General features: G+C 50.4%; 1 protein-coding gene across 1 annotated transcript in view; it reads right to left on the bottom strand.

Annotated features, from left to right (window-relative positions):
- Positions 1-8,616: 8,616 nt before the first annotated feature.
- PKD1L1 (polycystin 1 like 1, transient receptor potential channel interacting) overlaps positions 8,617-13,116 on the bottom strand; it is a 65,110-nt gene continuing 60,610 nt past the window's right edge. Inside the window, exons 49-52 of the mRNA XM_019652969.1 lie at positions 12,150-12,380; positions 9,794-9,955; positions 8,852-9,022; positions 8,617-8,736 (exon numbers count right to left, since the gene is read on the bottom strand). Coding sequence (XP_019508514.1) covers positions 8,617-8,736; positions 8,852-9,022; positions 9,794-9,955; positions 12,150-12,380 — 684 coding nt within the window. The remainder of the gene's footprint in view (positions 8,737-8,851; positions 9,023-9,793; positions 9,956-12,149; positions 12,381-13,116) is intronic.

The raw sequence follows: 13,116 nt of genomic DNA on the forward strand, positions 1-13,116 counted from the left end.
GCAGTGTCACTGGCCCTCCTGTGGGATTGGAACTGCTGCTCAGAGTTGCTCAGAGCTGGTGCTCCCAAGCCAGCTCTTAACCAACGTGACACTCGGCCGGCCCCAGAAATGTGCTGTGTTTAAGGAGCAAGTTGCCAGCTGGACGGCAGTGCCGGGAGGGCCGGGAGCCAGGCAGGCCTTCCCAGCCCCTCAGGCCCGGCCTCTGCCTCCCATGTTTCCCCCACCCACATTTCCTGCTGCTGCTCTCCCTGCAGAGCCCTGGTTACTGACACACACATATGACTCTGATCCCAAATAACCCAGGCTTTTTGAGCTTCCAGGAATGACGCTGCCCTGGCAGGATCCACCATGGTGCCGGTGGGCCCTCCGCCCCTCGGAGTCTCGGTGCAGCGCAGGTGGGAGCAGGCGGTGTGGGGCCCAGACGGGGCAGAAATCAGAGCGACTCAGCGCGTCCTCCTCCGGGGTTTCAGGTGTCCTCTCCTCTAGAACTTCCACCCGGGAGGGACACTTGGGGAGCAGCACGGGCCGTGGCCCATGGAGAAAGGTGGTGTTGCGGGCAGCTCTTGTGACGCAGCTTCTGATTGGGGTCACTCTCTTGGCTGCTAGAAAAATCGTTAAATCTTTAATTAATTTTTAAGTTAAAAACATTTCCATTTATGTTAATTTTGCATGTTATAAGAACCTTATTTTAAAATTGAATTCTTTTACTTTGAGGTAACTGTAGGTTCACGTGACGTTGTTAAAAATTAGAGGAAGACCCTGGGTCCCCTTTGGCCAGCTCCCCTCAGCGGTGGCGTGCTGTATAACGACAGGACAGTGTCTCAGCCACGGTGCTGACACTGACACAGTCAAGACACAGAACACTCCATCCCCGAGACCCCTCTGCTGCCCTTTCAGAGCCCTCCCCCCACCCCTGCCTCCTCCGCTAATGGGCTCTCCTCTCTGTGATGCTGTCATTTCAAGAATGTTATATAAACACAACCACATGGTTTGTACGTGACCTTCCGAGCTGGGCTTGGTGCACTCAGCATGAGTCTCTGCAGACCCAGCCAGGTTGTCGCCTGTGCCCACAGCCGGCAAACCTATCGCCATTTAGTGCACCACCATGGGACGGTGCTGCCGGCTAGACATCCAATCCACGTGAGACAGTGGGGAGCGCTCCAGTTCAGGGGCGCTGCCAGGGACACCCCTCCAGGCTTTCTGTGGCCATAAGTCCGCATTTCTTGGGGATAAATGATGAAGGGGTTTGTTTCTGGGTCATAAGTTGTCATGTGTCACTTTGCATGAAACTCCAAACCACCTCCCAGAGTGGCTCCGCCATTCCTATCCCACCAGTGGTGCGTGGGTGATGGTTTCTGGAGCCCCGCAGCCGCCGTCTGTGACACCACTTTCTTATTTTAGCCGCACTCATAGGGATGTGGTGACATCTCACTGTGCGCTGACTCTGCCTGGCCTGAGTGGCTGGTGACGTTCGCATCCTTTCATGCGTTCACGGGCCATCTGCACATGCTCTTCAGTGAAATGTCTGTCCATTTTTCGGCCCACTTTCTAACTGCAGAGTTTGACCCTGCAAACTTGTTGCATTCTGAGAGTTCCTTATATATTCTAGATACTAGTCCTTTGTTGAACGTGTGGTTTGCGAGCATGCCCTTCCAGCCCGTAGGCTGCCCCTCGTCCTCTGGACATGGCCACTTGCCAAGCAAACATTTCTAACTCGGGGACGTCCCACATATCAGCTTTTTCCTTTATGGGCAATGCTTATTTTCTCCTTTGGCTTTTTTCTTTTCCCAAGGCATTTTAGTTTTAGATTTTACATTTAAGTCCATGATCTGTTTTGAGTTCATTTTTGTAGGCGTGAGGTGTAGGCTGAAGTTCTCTAGCTTGGTTGGTTGTTTTGGCTCCTGGCTGTGCAGCGGCCCCAGCAGCGTGTTGAAAAGCCTGTTCTTCCTCCACTGAATTGCTTTTGCACTTTTGTCAGAAACGGTTGTCCTGTTGGCATGGGTCTGTTCCTGGCCCTGGTTCTGTCCCACGATCTGTGTGTGTCCCCAGCCACTGTGCAATGTCCTGAGGGCTGTCACCATACACACAGCACCCTGCATTCTGACTCAGCATCTCTGAGACTTAGATTTTATCACCCACAGATTCTGAGGAAAAACGCTGTCCCTCTGCAGGGCTCTTGGGGTTGCAAAGGTCTCTCAAAGGTCAGCTCACATTCCTGAACGTTGATGATCAACTTTCCTTGCTCCTTGCCCAACAACAGGGCCAGGAAGATGGTGAAAAAAAAAAAGAGAAAAAAAAAGCTGTAAATTCTGAAAGCACAGGCCATGAGGAAAGGCCTGGGCAAGCACAGAAATCTGGAAAATGATTCAGGCCAACGGCAGAGAAAATTTTCCTAACGTCTGGACTTGTCTGATGGCAAAGGCTAGTATTTTAGTGCTTTTAATCAGTTCTAGTATATTTAAAAAAAAATCTGTAATAGTGAGAAGCACATCAGGGAGGACAAGACCAGCCCGGAATAGGGTCCCCCTTGCTCCAAAGAGTTTCACACCTTCATTTTTGCATTTACTTGAATTGTGAAGATTCCATCAAACAAATGCCCACACTGGGCAGTGACTGGTGACATGGTTGGGTGTGGCACACCCGTGGGCCCGTTCTCTTCCACCCGGGACCAACCCGGTGGGATACCAGTAGGGAGCGAGGGATCTAACAGGGACCCCTGAAGCCGCTCTGCCCCTCCCCAGGGTCCCACTTAGATTGCCACGCCCCTCGACGTCGTTGCGTGACGCAGCTACAAGTGGGAACACCAGCATGTGACGGCTACATCAGAATTTACGCAAGACAGATGCTCACTTCCCAGCCACCAGGAAAATGGATTCAATCTTCAACTAATCTCTACAATGTTTCACTGTCTCTATGGGATTCTGACATGATCTTGTCCCTTAGCTACCTGGGGAGGGGGCGACGGGGAGCTTCTGACCTTGAGGCCTCCGATGTCCTGTGTCCTGTCTCTGAGGTCAGCACTGCCGTTTAATGTAGCAAAAGATATTGGGTTGTTGGAAAAGTCATGACGCATTTTTGCAATGAAAAACATAGAAAAAAATACGTCATGACTATTCCGACAATCCAATAGCTCCTTTTTGGTTGTTACCTTATCTTTTCCAGAGACAAAGGACTCAGACGATCCCTCTGTTCTATGATTTTATGAGAATCAACATGTATTAACATGCAGACACCATGCCCATGGCCGCCTTCCTGAATGAAGGTCTCCGCAGAATAAAAATAGAAAGTCTGTGAAATTTTTTGAGTGTTTTTACTTTTGTCAGATTAGTGGAATTAAATTTCTTGAAAAGTTGCAATTAATTTAAAAACTATATAACCCTCTCTTCAAATACCTGCAGTTGTTTAAATGTGGTTGTCATGGGCTGGGCTGTGTCCCCCAAGAGATGTCACAGGGCTAAGTCCCACACCTGTGAACGTGACCTTAATTTGCTGATGACCAAACTGAGATGCGGTCATGAGGGGGCCCTGATCCACTGTTACTGTCCTTATAAAAAGGGGAAATCTGGAACAGGACCATGCACGCAGGGACACCCGGAGCTACGCTGGCACAAGCCCACATCCTGAGAAGGGAGGACAGCGGCCTGAGCCAAGTACTTCCCTTGCGTCCGGGGAGCTCGACCCTGCAACTCTGCGACCCACCGTGGACTTGGGAAGCCACCACTGCCAGTCAATCCACTTCTGTTTGAGGGTTTTGTTATAGCAGCCCTGGCACACGAACACAGTATTTTACTTAGTATTTTGGGAAATAATCATGATTTGTAAGACCGTAAGTTGAAGCAGAACGTCTTTTTTAAAAAAAGCCGGCTGATAGTGCAGTGAAGTCTTTAAGAATTCACCTTTCTTGGCCCCTTTGATGAGATAATTTGGTTCAAGAAAATAAATTCTGTCTTTATAGCAACGCAGGAGTCCTGGTTTATATCCACAGAACCTCGAGTGCTATTCCAGCACACATCTAAATGAAAGGGATTAACAATAACATTCCAGCTCTGCCAGAAAGGAATGAATCAGGAGCTAGGAAAACGTTCCTTCTCGTGGCGTTCTCACGGGCAGACCTGATCCAGCCCATGAAAGCCGAGAAAGCTTATCTTGAAGGCTGCTGCTTCAGCAGTCTGGTCTGGGGGTGTCCACTTCTAACACATTAAGTATTTTTAAGTCATATCTAAATAGGCCTATTAAATGTAATTAGCTTTTCTTGTGATGCCATCAGGGGAAATTCCAGGATTTGCTTAGACACATAGAACAGCTTAGAAGAAGCAACAGGGACCCTTACACTGGCTATGACTCTGATTTTGTCATCTTTCTACTTGAGTAACATAATAGCTCATTTTGAAAAGCTTTCATTGGAAATGATTTCAAAGTTACCAAGAAGTTGCAGGGATAGTTCAGTGAGCATCCACGTACCCTTTCCTCAGAGCCACCTGTGAACACTCTGCTCTGTTCGCTTTTTATTTGCTCCCTTTCTGTCCATGCACATAGCCCAGTAGCGTCTTTCTGCTCAATGCTCAGTCACCACCTATTTACTGAGTCCAGGCTCTGTGGACAGCACTGCAGGGGACAGGGAATGACAGAGCTCCACTGGCGAGGGCGGACCAGGACCAGGGTCCCCTTGGGAGGGTCTCTACCTCGGTCCCCTTTTACAGAGGAGAATGCTAAGGCATGAGGGGCTCAGTCAGGACCCACGGGCTCTGAGCCCGCTCTGCAAACTCACACCGCCTGTCACAAGGCGCCAGGTGGGAGGGTGAACGCAGGTTTCCACAGCCAGACAAACCTGCCTACCTCGCCTCTTGGCAGGTGGGTGCTAAGGAAGCACGCTATTTTTTAAAAAGGACCACAACCACTCAGGCAGACTGTGTAGCCCGAGGCTGGGTGCTCACTGCTCTGGAAGTTCCTGCCTGACTCAACAGTGTTCATAAAAGCAAATCAAGAGGAAATTATATGGGAAAAACCCTCCTGGCCTCTCTGATGCCCATAGGCCTTCTCAGTGGCCTGGCCGCGCCTGCAAAACTGGGCATTGAGATTCTGTGAGGGAGTCGCCCGGGGGACAGAGTCCTGCTCTGAGGCGCCCACAGCCTGGAGCTCCCCGGTGTGAATGGGGTAGCTGGGGAGGGGAGCCAGGGCCCTTATGGTGAAGGGGAGGCTGGGGAGGGGAGCCGGGGCCCTTATGGTGAAGGGGAGGCTGGGGAGGGGAGCCGGGGCCCTTATGGTGAAGGGGAGCCTGGCAGTCCCAGGCATTTCGCTGCCATGAGTCACTCAGAAAACAAAGAACAATGTGATTTGTAGGTGGTTATGGATAGCTCCAGGCATCCAATCCTTCCAGTTTATAAAGATACAAATCTTTATTATTCATGGTTAAGATGAAAAAGTACTGCCCTGAAGTTAGGAAATTCAAACAGATTATTTCCTCAGATGGCGGCACACAAAGGCGGGTCTGTCCCCAAGGCCGGCCTGCTCCAGCGCCAGCGCATTCCCCTCTCCCACCAAACCCAGACACACTCACTGTGGAAACTTGAGTTCCAGCGGCACAGACACACGGGGAGCCAGGCGGGGCGCCCGGGGTGCTGCTGGCGCAGGCTTCTGGGGCGGGCACGTGTGCCAGGGCCTCTTAAAGCGGCAGGCCCGGGAGAGCGTGTGCTCCCGTGGAACCAAATTAAGCTTAGAGGTTGCCCCGCTGCGGAAAACGTCCCACCCCCTAACCAAGAACAGTCAGAACACCAAAGGCCCGCGATCGCGGCCTGCAAGGTCATCGGGAGCTAAGTGACCACAGGCTGTGATGCGACAGGGACTCGCAATGACCCGTGCTGTGTACATGAAAGACTCCCGGCCATATCATAAATGGAAGAAGTTCCTTCTAGCCATAAGCATTATTACGGACACAAGCACGGTAAGCGTTCACAGGAGAGGAGAGAGAGCGTCCCTAAACGCGCTGTCACGGGACTTGAGAGCTAAGAACCTCTGCTTGTCCTGAGCTCAGCGGGAACGGCTTGGATGTTGTGTCATTAGACACAGCACTGGCTTTGAGCCTGAGATATAGTCTTATTTTTAAAACTTATATCCATTCCTTTTTTATTACAAATATGTTTTAAAAATTAGAAATGTATATTGAGTTTTACCAAATGCAGTCGCAGAGGAAATCAAATGCTAGCCCGCCTCCGTTTTTGGTGAAGCTTATTAATGTATTTTCTAACATTAAAAGATGTCTGTTCCTGATTTAAAACTCACGATCATGGTGTATTATTCTTTTAATCGGACGCTGAATTCTATTTGCCAATGTCGAATGTAGATTTTTTTGGTACTAAAATCAGTCAGACTGGCATGTATGAGTAGTTGCTTTGTCTTTTGAAATTTGGGGTATCTTTGCCCAATTTGGGTTATCAATAATGGCTTTATTTCATAAAAACACATTTGGAAGCATATTCTCTCTCTCCGCTCTGGAAGCGTTTGAGAGCGTGTTGAACGCACCTGCTTCCTGATAGGTGAGTGTATTTCACCTGTGAGAGCGTCTGGGCGAGGGGCCACTGGAGGGTTGGATCTTCCCAAGCGGCTCAAGGATTCCACCTGCGTGATGGGGCACACGAGCCGCGAAAGCTGCTCTCTCTTTCCAGGTGTTTCATAACTAATTTCATCTTCTTAAGGTTATTTTCCCTTTCTCATTTTTATTGTGTATGTGATTTTTTACTCACTTTCCCCGTCATATTTACCTATGTATTAACGAATGATTTATCAATTTAATTGCTTGTTAAAAAAGTCATCTCTTGGGTTAATTTATTTTTGCTATTGATTTAATTAATTAGCCTTTCATCTTTGCAACCCCCTTCTCTCTGCTCTTAGTCTGCGTGCACGTGCGAGTGCGTGTGTGTGTGCACGTATTTTTCCCGCCTACTTGTGATGAGCACGTACTTAGTTTACTGTCATGTGTTGTTGCCCCCATAACGGGTGCCACAGATGTCCCTCTAAGCACTAATTTAGCAGCAACACTGTCCTTTGTTTCAATCCTATAATCCAGAAATAACAATATTAACCTTATGTTATTAATATAAGTGCATTCAATTATCTTTCTTCTGAAATATTTCATTAATTTTTTTCTTTTCCATCATGTCAGGAAGGTGGTAAGTAGTTTCCTATCTTTCGTCTTTACATATATTCTTTTTCTTCTAATTTTTATTATGCAATTGGTCATTATATTTTCTATTCTATAAAAAACTATGTTTTTCCTACCATTTGCCCAATTTTCTACTGGTATGCACTTTTGAACAGTTTTTAATAATTTATATAATATTAAATAACTTCTAAATAATTTAAATAATTTCTAATCACTTGGCAGTGACTTGATTTTGGGGGGTAGGAAGCTAGAATTGGTTCTGGTTTTAATAGAGTTGAATTCATTTCCTTCCTGGGATACAATTTCTTTTTAAATATGTAGACCTGTGTCTTTATTTCAGGAACATTTTCTTAGATTATGTCTTTAAATATTTTTCCTGTTCACATTTTCTGGTCTCTCTGAGGGCGGAGGGAGGCACAAATCGTATCTTTCTTTGTCTCACGCATACTCCTTTTTTCTGACTTCCACGTGTATCGTCTTCCCTAAAATCAATTTTAACTCTGCTTGTCTCATTTTGCTGAGTTTCTTGAGCTTGTTATCCACAATTTTCATTCTCTTTTCTGTGAACCTATTACTGTTGGTTTGTTTTTTTGGTATCACCTTATTTCTATCATTTTCCCCTTTTCTCCTCCATTTTTGTCCTCACCTCAATTAGCCGTTTTATTTCATCTGGGCTTTGCACTCCTATTTCAAAGAGGGCACCTTTTCACGAGTTTCCTTTTGTGTGGAGAGCGTCCGGTTGCAACTTGACCCTCCCGCGACCGTCTTCGGAGGTCTGACCTTCGTGGCCTTCTCTCGTGGGCCTTTGTAATGACCCTTTCCCGCTGGCACGTGTGTGCGGATCCAGCCGGGACCTGCGTTCACCCTGCTCACCTCCGCATGGGGGAGCCCTTCCCTGGACGTTGTTACAAGGGAGCGGTACTAGTGTGCGTGTGAGCGGCAGGCACCTCCGGTCCCATCTTCGCCACCCGGACGTGTAGCCACAGCTGCTCTGGGCTGCAGGGCACCTCTCTGGACTCAGGAACGCGCGGCCGGAATGCGCTTGGCACTGGCGCCCAGCGCCTCCTCCTTTTCAGGGTGGCTCTAGGTCTGTGAGCCACCAAGAGCGCCCCCTCCGGCTGCCACATCAACAGCTTCTTACAAAGATGGCTTTCCTCAGGCCTGCGTTTCCAAACTCTGTGGTGTTGGGGTTCAGGGAGATTCCTTCAGCTCTTTATTGCTGTGTTATATTTTCTTCCAAGCCAGGGGTGTTTGGTCGGCCCTCTGCGTAAGCTGTCCAAGTTGGAGAGCTCCCTGTGCCCTGGGAGGGGCGGTGTCCTCTGTCCCTCTGGCCTCATCTTCATCGTGCGTGTCTGCCATTCCGGGAATTCCTTGTCACGTTCAGGGTCAGAGATGGTGCCCGGGGGGAACGGAGGGCCCGTTTCTGTTCCTCATCTCTTTGTTGATTCCGCTCATAATCAGGGGGAGGCAGCAGACCGATAGCTCTGCCGCCATTTACGCTGGAAGTCACACCACACGTTTCCCGGGCTGGGCAGTCCCCGGGTCCTGGCCAGAGCACAGCTCAGCGCCAGTGTCACCTGCCCTTACAGAACACTCGTGCAAATGGTCTGGGGTTTGGAACAGCGACTCTTTCAAACCTCTTTAGGTGTAAAACATAAAGAAAACTGATAAAAATACGTTTGGTTTGCTTACCCCATGGGCTTGGTCAGCAGAAGCCCCCACCAGGGAACACTCTTCTGCCCCGGCCTCCGCGGCACCACCGGGCTGTGGTTCTGGAAGACGGAGCTCTGGGTTGTCGGACAAACCATTAATCTTCAGCAGAAGTTCATCTAACAGGCCTGCAAATTCTTCCAGGTAGTAACTCTGAAGGGAAGAAAATCAGACTAGCAAATGCATTCAAGAACCCAATTTTTCTTCTTCCCTTATTATCTGAAGTATTTCCTGGTACGAACTTTAGGTGGCATGTGCTTTGTTAGACACACACTGAGCCTGGAGTCAGGGGACCGGGGTCCCGGGCCTGAATCTCCTATCTCAGTTCCCTCATCCACGATGTCACATACAGGTGTGCACATTTGTGCCTCACTCACCATGTTGTATATGGGTACGTACCTAAGTGTTATGGTGACACGAAGGCCTACTAAATGGACTGAAAGGTAATAATGCACGGGAAAGTACATGATAAATAGGAAGGTGCTATACAAACGCACAGCATCACGACTGCATATGGCTGGCTTCAGAACTGCCCTAGCTGATGCCTAAATATCAGCCACGGAAACAGCGGGGCATCCGTGTGCAGACACCTGCTTTGAATGGTTTGCATTCAGGTCTGGGTGACTACACTCAAGTGACAAAGTAAACGGACAGAGGAGGGTGTGTGTGTGTGTGTGTGTGTGTGGAGGGAAAATCATAAAATCCATCTTTTCGACCCTACAGGGTCATTCTAAGGAGAGAAGGATTTTAATGGAGGAGAATGTGCTTGGTAAACTGTAAAGCACTTTAGAATTTTAAGTGAAAATTCTATGTCTTTGCAATAATATTTAGCACAGAATCACAATCATGCTTTAATAACAGAGAAAATCTTAGAATGAAACCGTCGCCTTTAGCGTGCTCACTAATCCAAGACCCACAGCTCACGTGGTTTTCCGCCAGCTCTGCCTCCTCAGGCTTTGGCCTCTGGAGCCCCAGCAAGGTGCGGGCCTGCCCCCAGAGGTACGCAGTCACATCTTGAAGTGTCACAAGAAATCTGCTTTGAAAAGGTTTTCTTTTTCGGGCAAAAGTCATGAGGGAGCCTCTCAACTGGGGAAAAGAAAAAAAATAATGTCAAGCTGCATGTTATTAAGCAAAAAAAAATAGCTTTTTCAATTTGTTCGACTGTAAAATGGAGATTATATCTAATAATGCTGTTTTATTTCCTTTCAGTAAGATAGTAATTGCTTAGTAAAAAAAACAAACAGGAAAATCTCTCTCATTAATTGAATTAAATTGCAGCAAGATGAATTCAGCAATGGAAATTAATCTTATTAGAAAGGATGTTTTCAATGCCTAACAGTTGAGGACTAAGATTATGAACTAGACCTGCATTTCCGTATGTGAAATCTGCATCAGTTTTGCGCCCCCTGGTGAACCCCGCCAGGCTGTGCATGAGCCCTGCTGAGGGCACGTGCTTGTGCCCAGGAGATGAGAAAGGACCAGAGTCACAGTGGCTGCTGTGCATTCATCCATGTCACATAAATGAGCCAACGACTGTCTATGCAAATTGTCCGCAGGCTGTTTCTTTCTCTGCTGCAGACTGAGACCTGTTAGCTTAAAAGCCTGAGGGCACCAAATACATTTTTACACATTCAGTTATTTTTAAAATAGCTCAAACAAGCAAAGCTTTAGACATTTAGAGCTTGCTTTGCATGCTCTGCAAAACCCCACAGACAGCTGTCAGCACTGGTAAGACGGATGGGGCCCCACAGTCATAAGGCCCAAATGCTGCTGTTCTGGGGCGCTCTCTGACCCAGAGACTTCCTGCATACCACTGGGCAACATCCCCCCACAGGTAAGGCCTCCTCCAACCCCCTTTCCAAGGCTTCCCTCCCCCTTCTCCCCTTCTTGATGGTGGCCCCGCAGTGCAGCCTCTGGACAGTCTCAGGGTATGAGGGACGCCTCCCACATGCAAACCTGTCAAGATGTCACTTGCATACAGCTCCGTAAGGGGGTACACATTCTCTGCACTTCTATGGGAGTCGGGGGAGGGCAGCCAGTTGGGATCTGGGGTGGTGGAGCCAGGGAGGCTTCCAGGGTGATTACACGGAATGCTGTCTTCTAAGAATGGGTAGGACTTACGCCCCCTGGGGCACAGGGGCGGGGCCTGGAGGGACTGCAGGCTGCAAGGTGGAGGGAGCAGCGGAGGCAGGGCCCACGTGGGCGCCGTGCCTACTCGGGCGAAGAGCAGGGTCGCCAACCCTGAGTCTTCAACAGGAACACCTGGAGGGGTTTCTGAAAATTGGGGTGCTGGGCCCCACCCCCCTGAGAAAGGGTGCAGCAAGTCTGGGGAGGCCCTGTGGGGGAGCTGGCTGAGAACCTGCAGAGTGGGCTGGCAGAGCAGGGCACAGATGCAGCCAGCAGGGTGGCCATGTAACATACAGGACGCTGCTTACATCTTAACTTCAGGTAAACAACAAAAAATGCCTAAAAACAGGCATGTCTGAACTGCTGCAGGGACGTACTGAAACACTGTTAGTTGTTCACTGAAATTTAACTATTAAGTGGAGGTCCTGCCGTTTCATTTGCTAAATCTGTTAGCTGCTGAGTAGGGGTGGCAGGGGAGGTCAGGGGGCGTTCTCTCTCCATTGAAGTGTAAGCCAGAGGCTCTGTGTGCATGTGCATGTGTGTGTGTGTGCGCGCGTGTGCATGCATGTGTGTACATGTGTGTGCGCATGCGTGCATGTGCATGCACGTGTGTGCGTGCACGTGTGTGTACATGTGTGTGTTCGTGCATGTGTGTGTGTGTCTGTGTGCATGTGTGTGCGTGCGCGCATGACTGTGTGACATGACTAGATTTGCAAGTGGCGGGACAGCAGGAGGGTAGAAACAAGGAGGCCGACTCCTAACCCAGCCCGGACCTGAACAGCACGTCCAGGAAGGCTGGCTGATGGAGTGACGCTTCACAAGATGGAGGGATCAAGACACAGGGCAAGAGACAGACTGCAAAGCAGCGAGGAGAGGTTTTGAGAAATTAGGTTAGAGAGAGAAGGGTGTGGCTCAGTGCTCCGAGGGTGGGGGGGCTCCCTGGAGGAGGCAGCACCCTGGAGTGGTCAGCTGCTTTGCTGAAACTGTCAAGCCGACTGTTGAGGCCAGCACAGCAGAGCTGGGCCCCAGGGGGTCATGACCACGAGGTTTGGCCTGCAGGTGAAGCCGTGCTGATGGACCGCGGGGAGCTTCACCCGCGCACGGCATGTGGGGCCTGAGCAAACCTGACCGCAGTCGGGCACAGTGCACGTACCATCCCAAAGCACAGAGCGTTCAGTGCTGTCAGGAGGGCCACGTAGCACCACGCCGCGGCCCGCCGGCCGGGCTCGGGAAGGCCGAGGAACACGGCTCTTGGGCTGCTCCCTGGAAGATGACACAGCCGGCGGTGGAAGGCGGCTGCGAAGATGCCGGATGGCGGAGCCAGGGTGAGGAGCAGAGGGCCTCGCAGGTGGGCGTGGGCGGCCAGCACCAGGACGCCCGCCAGCTGCAGAGAGAAAGCCCGCCACGGCTGACTTTCTGGGCACTGGGTCGTGGGGGCCCGACTCACGGTGGGGTGTGGAGGGGGGGCTTCTAAATGCTTTAAAATAACGAAAAGTTTGGAGAAGCAGTTAAGAGGTTGTTGACCACGCCATCTGGGCTTAATAACTGAGCCCACCAGAGGGGGTGCTCAGTCAGTGCCCCCCTCGTCTGCCTCTGCTGTGAGTCCCCTCTGCAGTCCATGCCAGCACCCCTCCCCCCTGTCCTCTACACCCCCAGCTGCCGGAGGCCACGCTGGCTCCACCTGTCCCATCATCTCTGCTCCCGCGCTCGTGAGGGCTCAGAAAACAGGCCACTGAAGAAGGACAGGAAAGCGCCATCCTGGGTTTGCTTTAGTTCCGGTGAAGTCTTGTGTCTGGTTGCGCTAACAGGTGGGGAACTTGGGTGGCAACACGGACCCCAGACACACAGCTGCTGCCCCATCACCTAACAGGCTCCGGTGCCAGCAAGCGCTTTGTTGCCTGCACGAGGCCATCAGCCACTTGTCACAGGTGCACACAGGTCACCACCCGCTGTGGCCTCCGTTCCCCTGGCTCCTAGCCTGGGCCTCCCAAGACCTCCGCACAAACACACTGGAAGTCACTCCGGTGACTCCCCAGGAGGAATCGCACCCCATCAGCAGGACTAAGGGTGAGGAGCACATCTCAGAGTCTCTACGGGTCACACTGGGTGGCTCCCTGTCC

Source organism: Hipposideros armiger, unplaced genomic scaffold (assembly GCF_001890085.2).
Source record: "Hipposideros armiger isolate ML-2016 unplaced genomic scaffold, ASM189008v1 scaffold_191, whole genome shotgun sequence".
NCBI classification, from domain to species: Eukaryota; Metazoa; Chordata; class Mammalia; order Chiroptera; family Hipposideridae; genus Hipposideros; species Hipposideros armiger.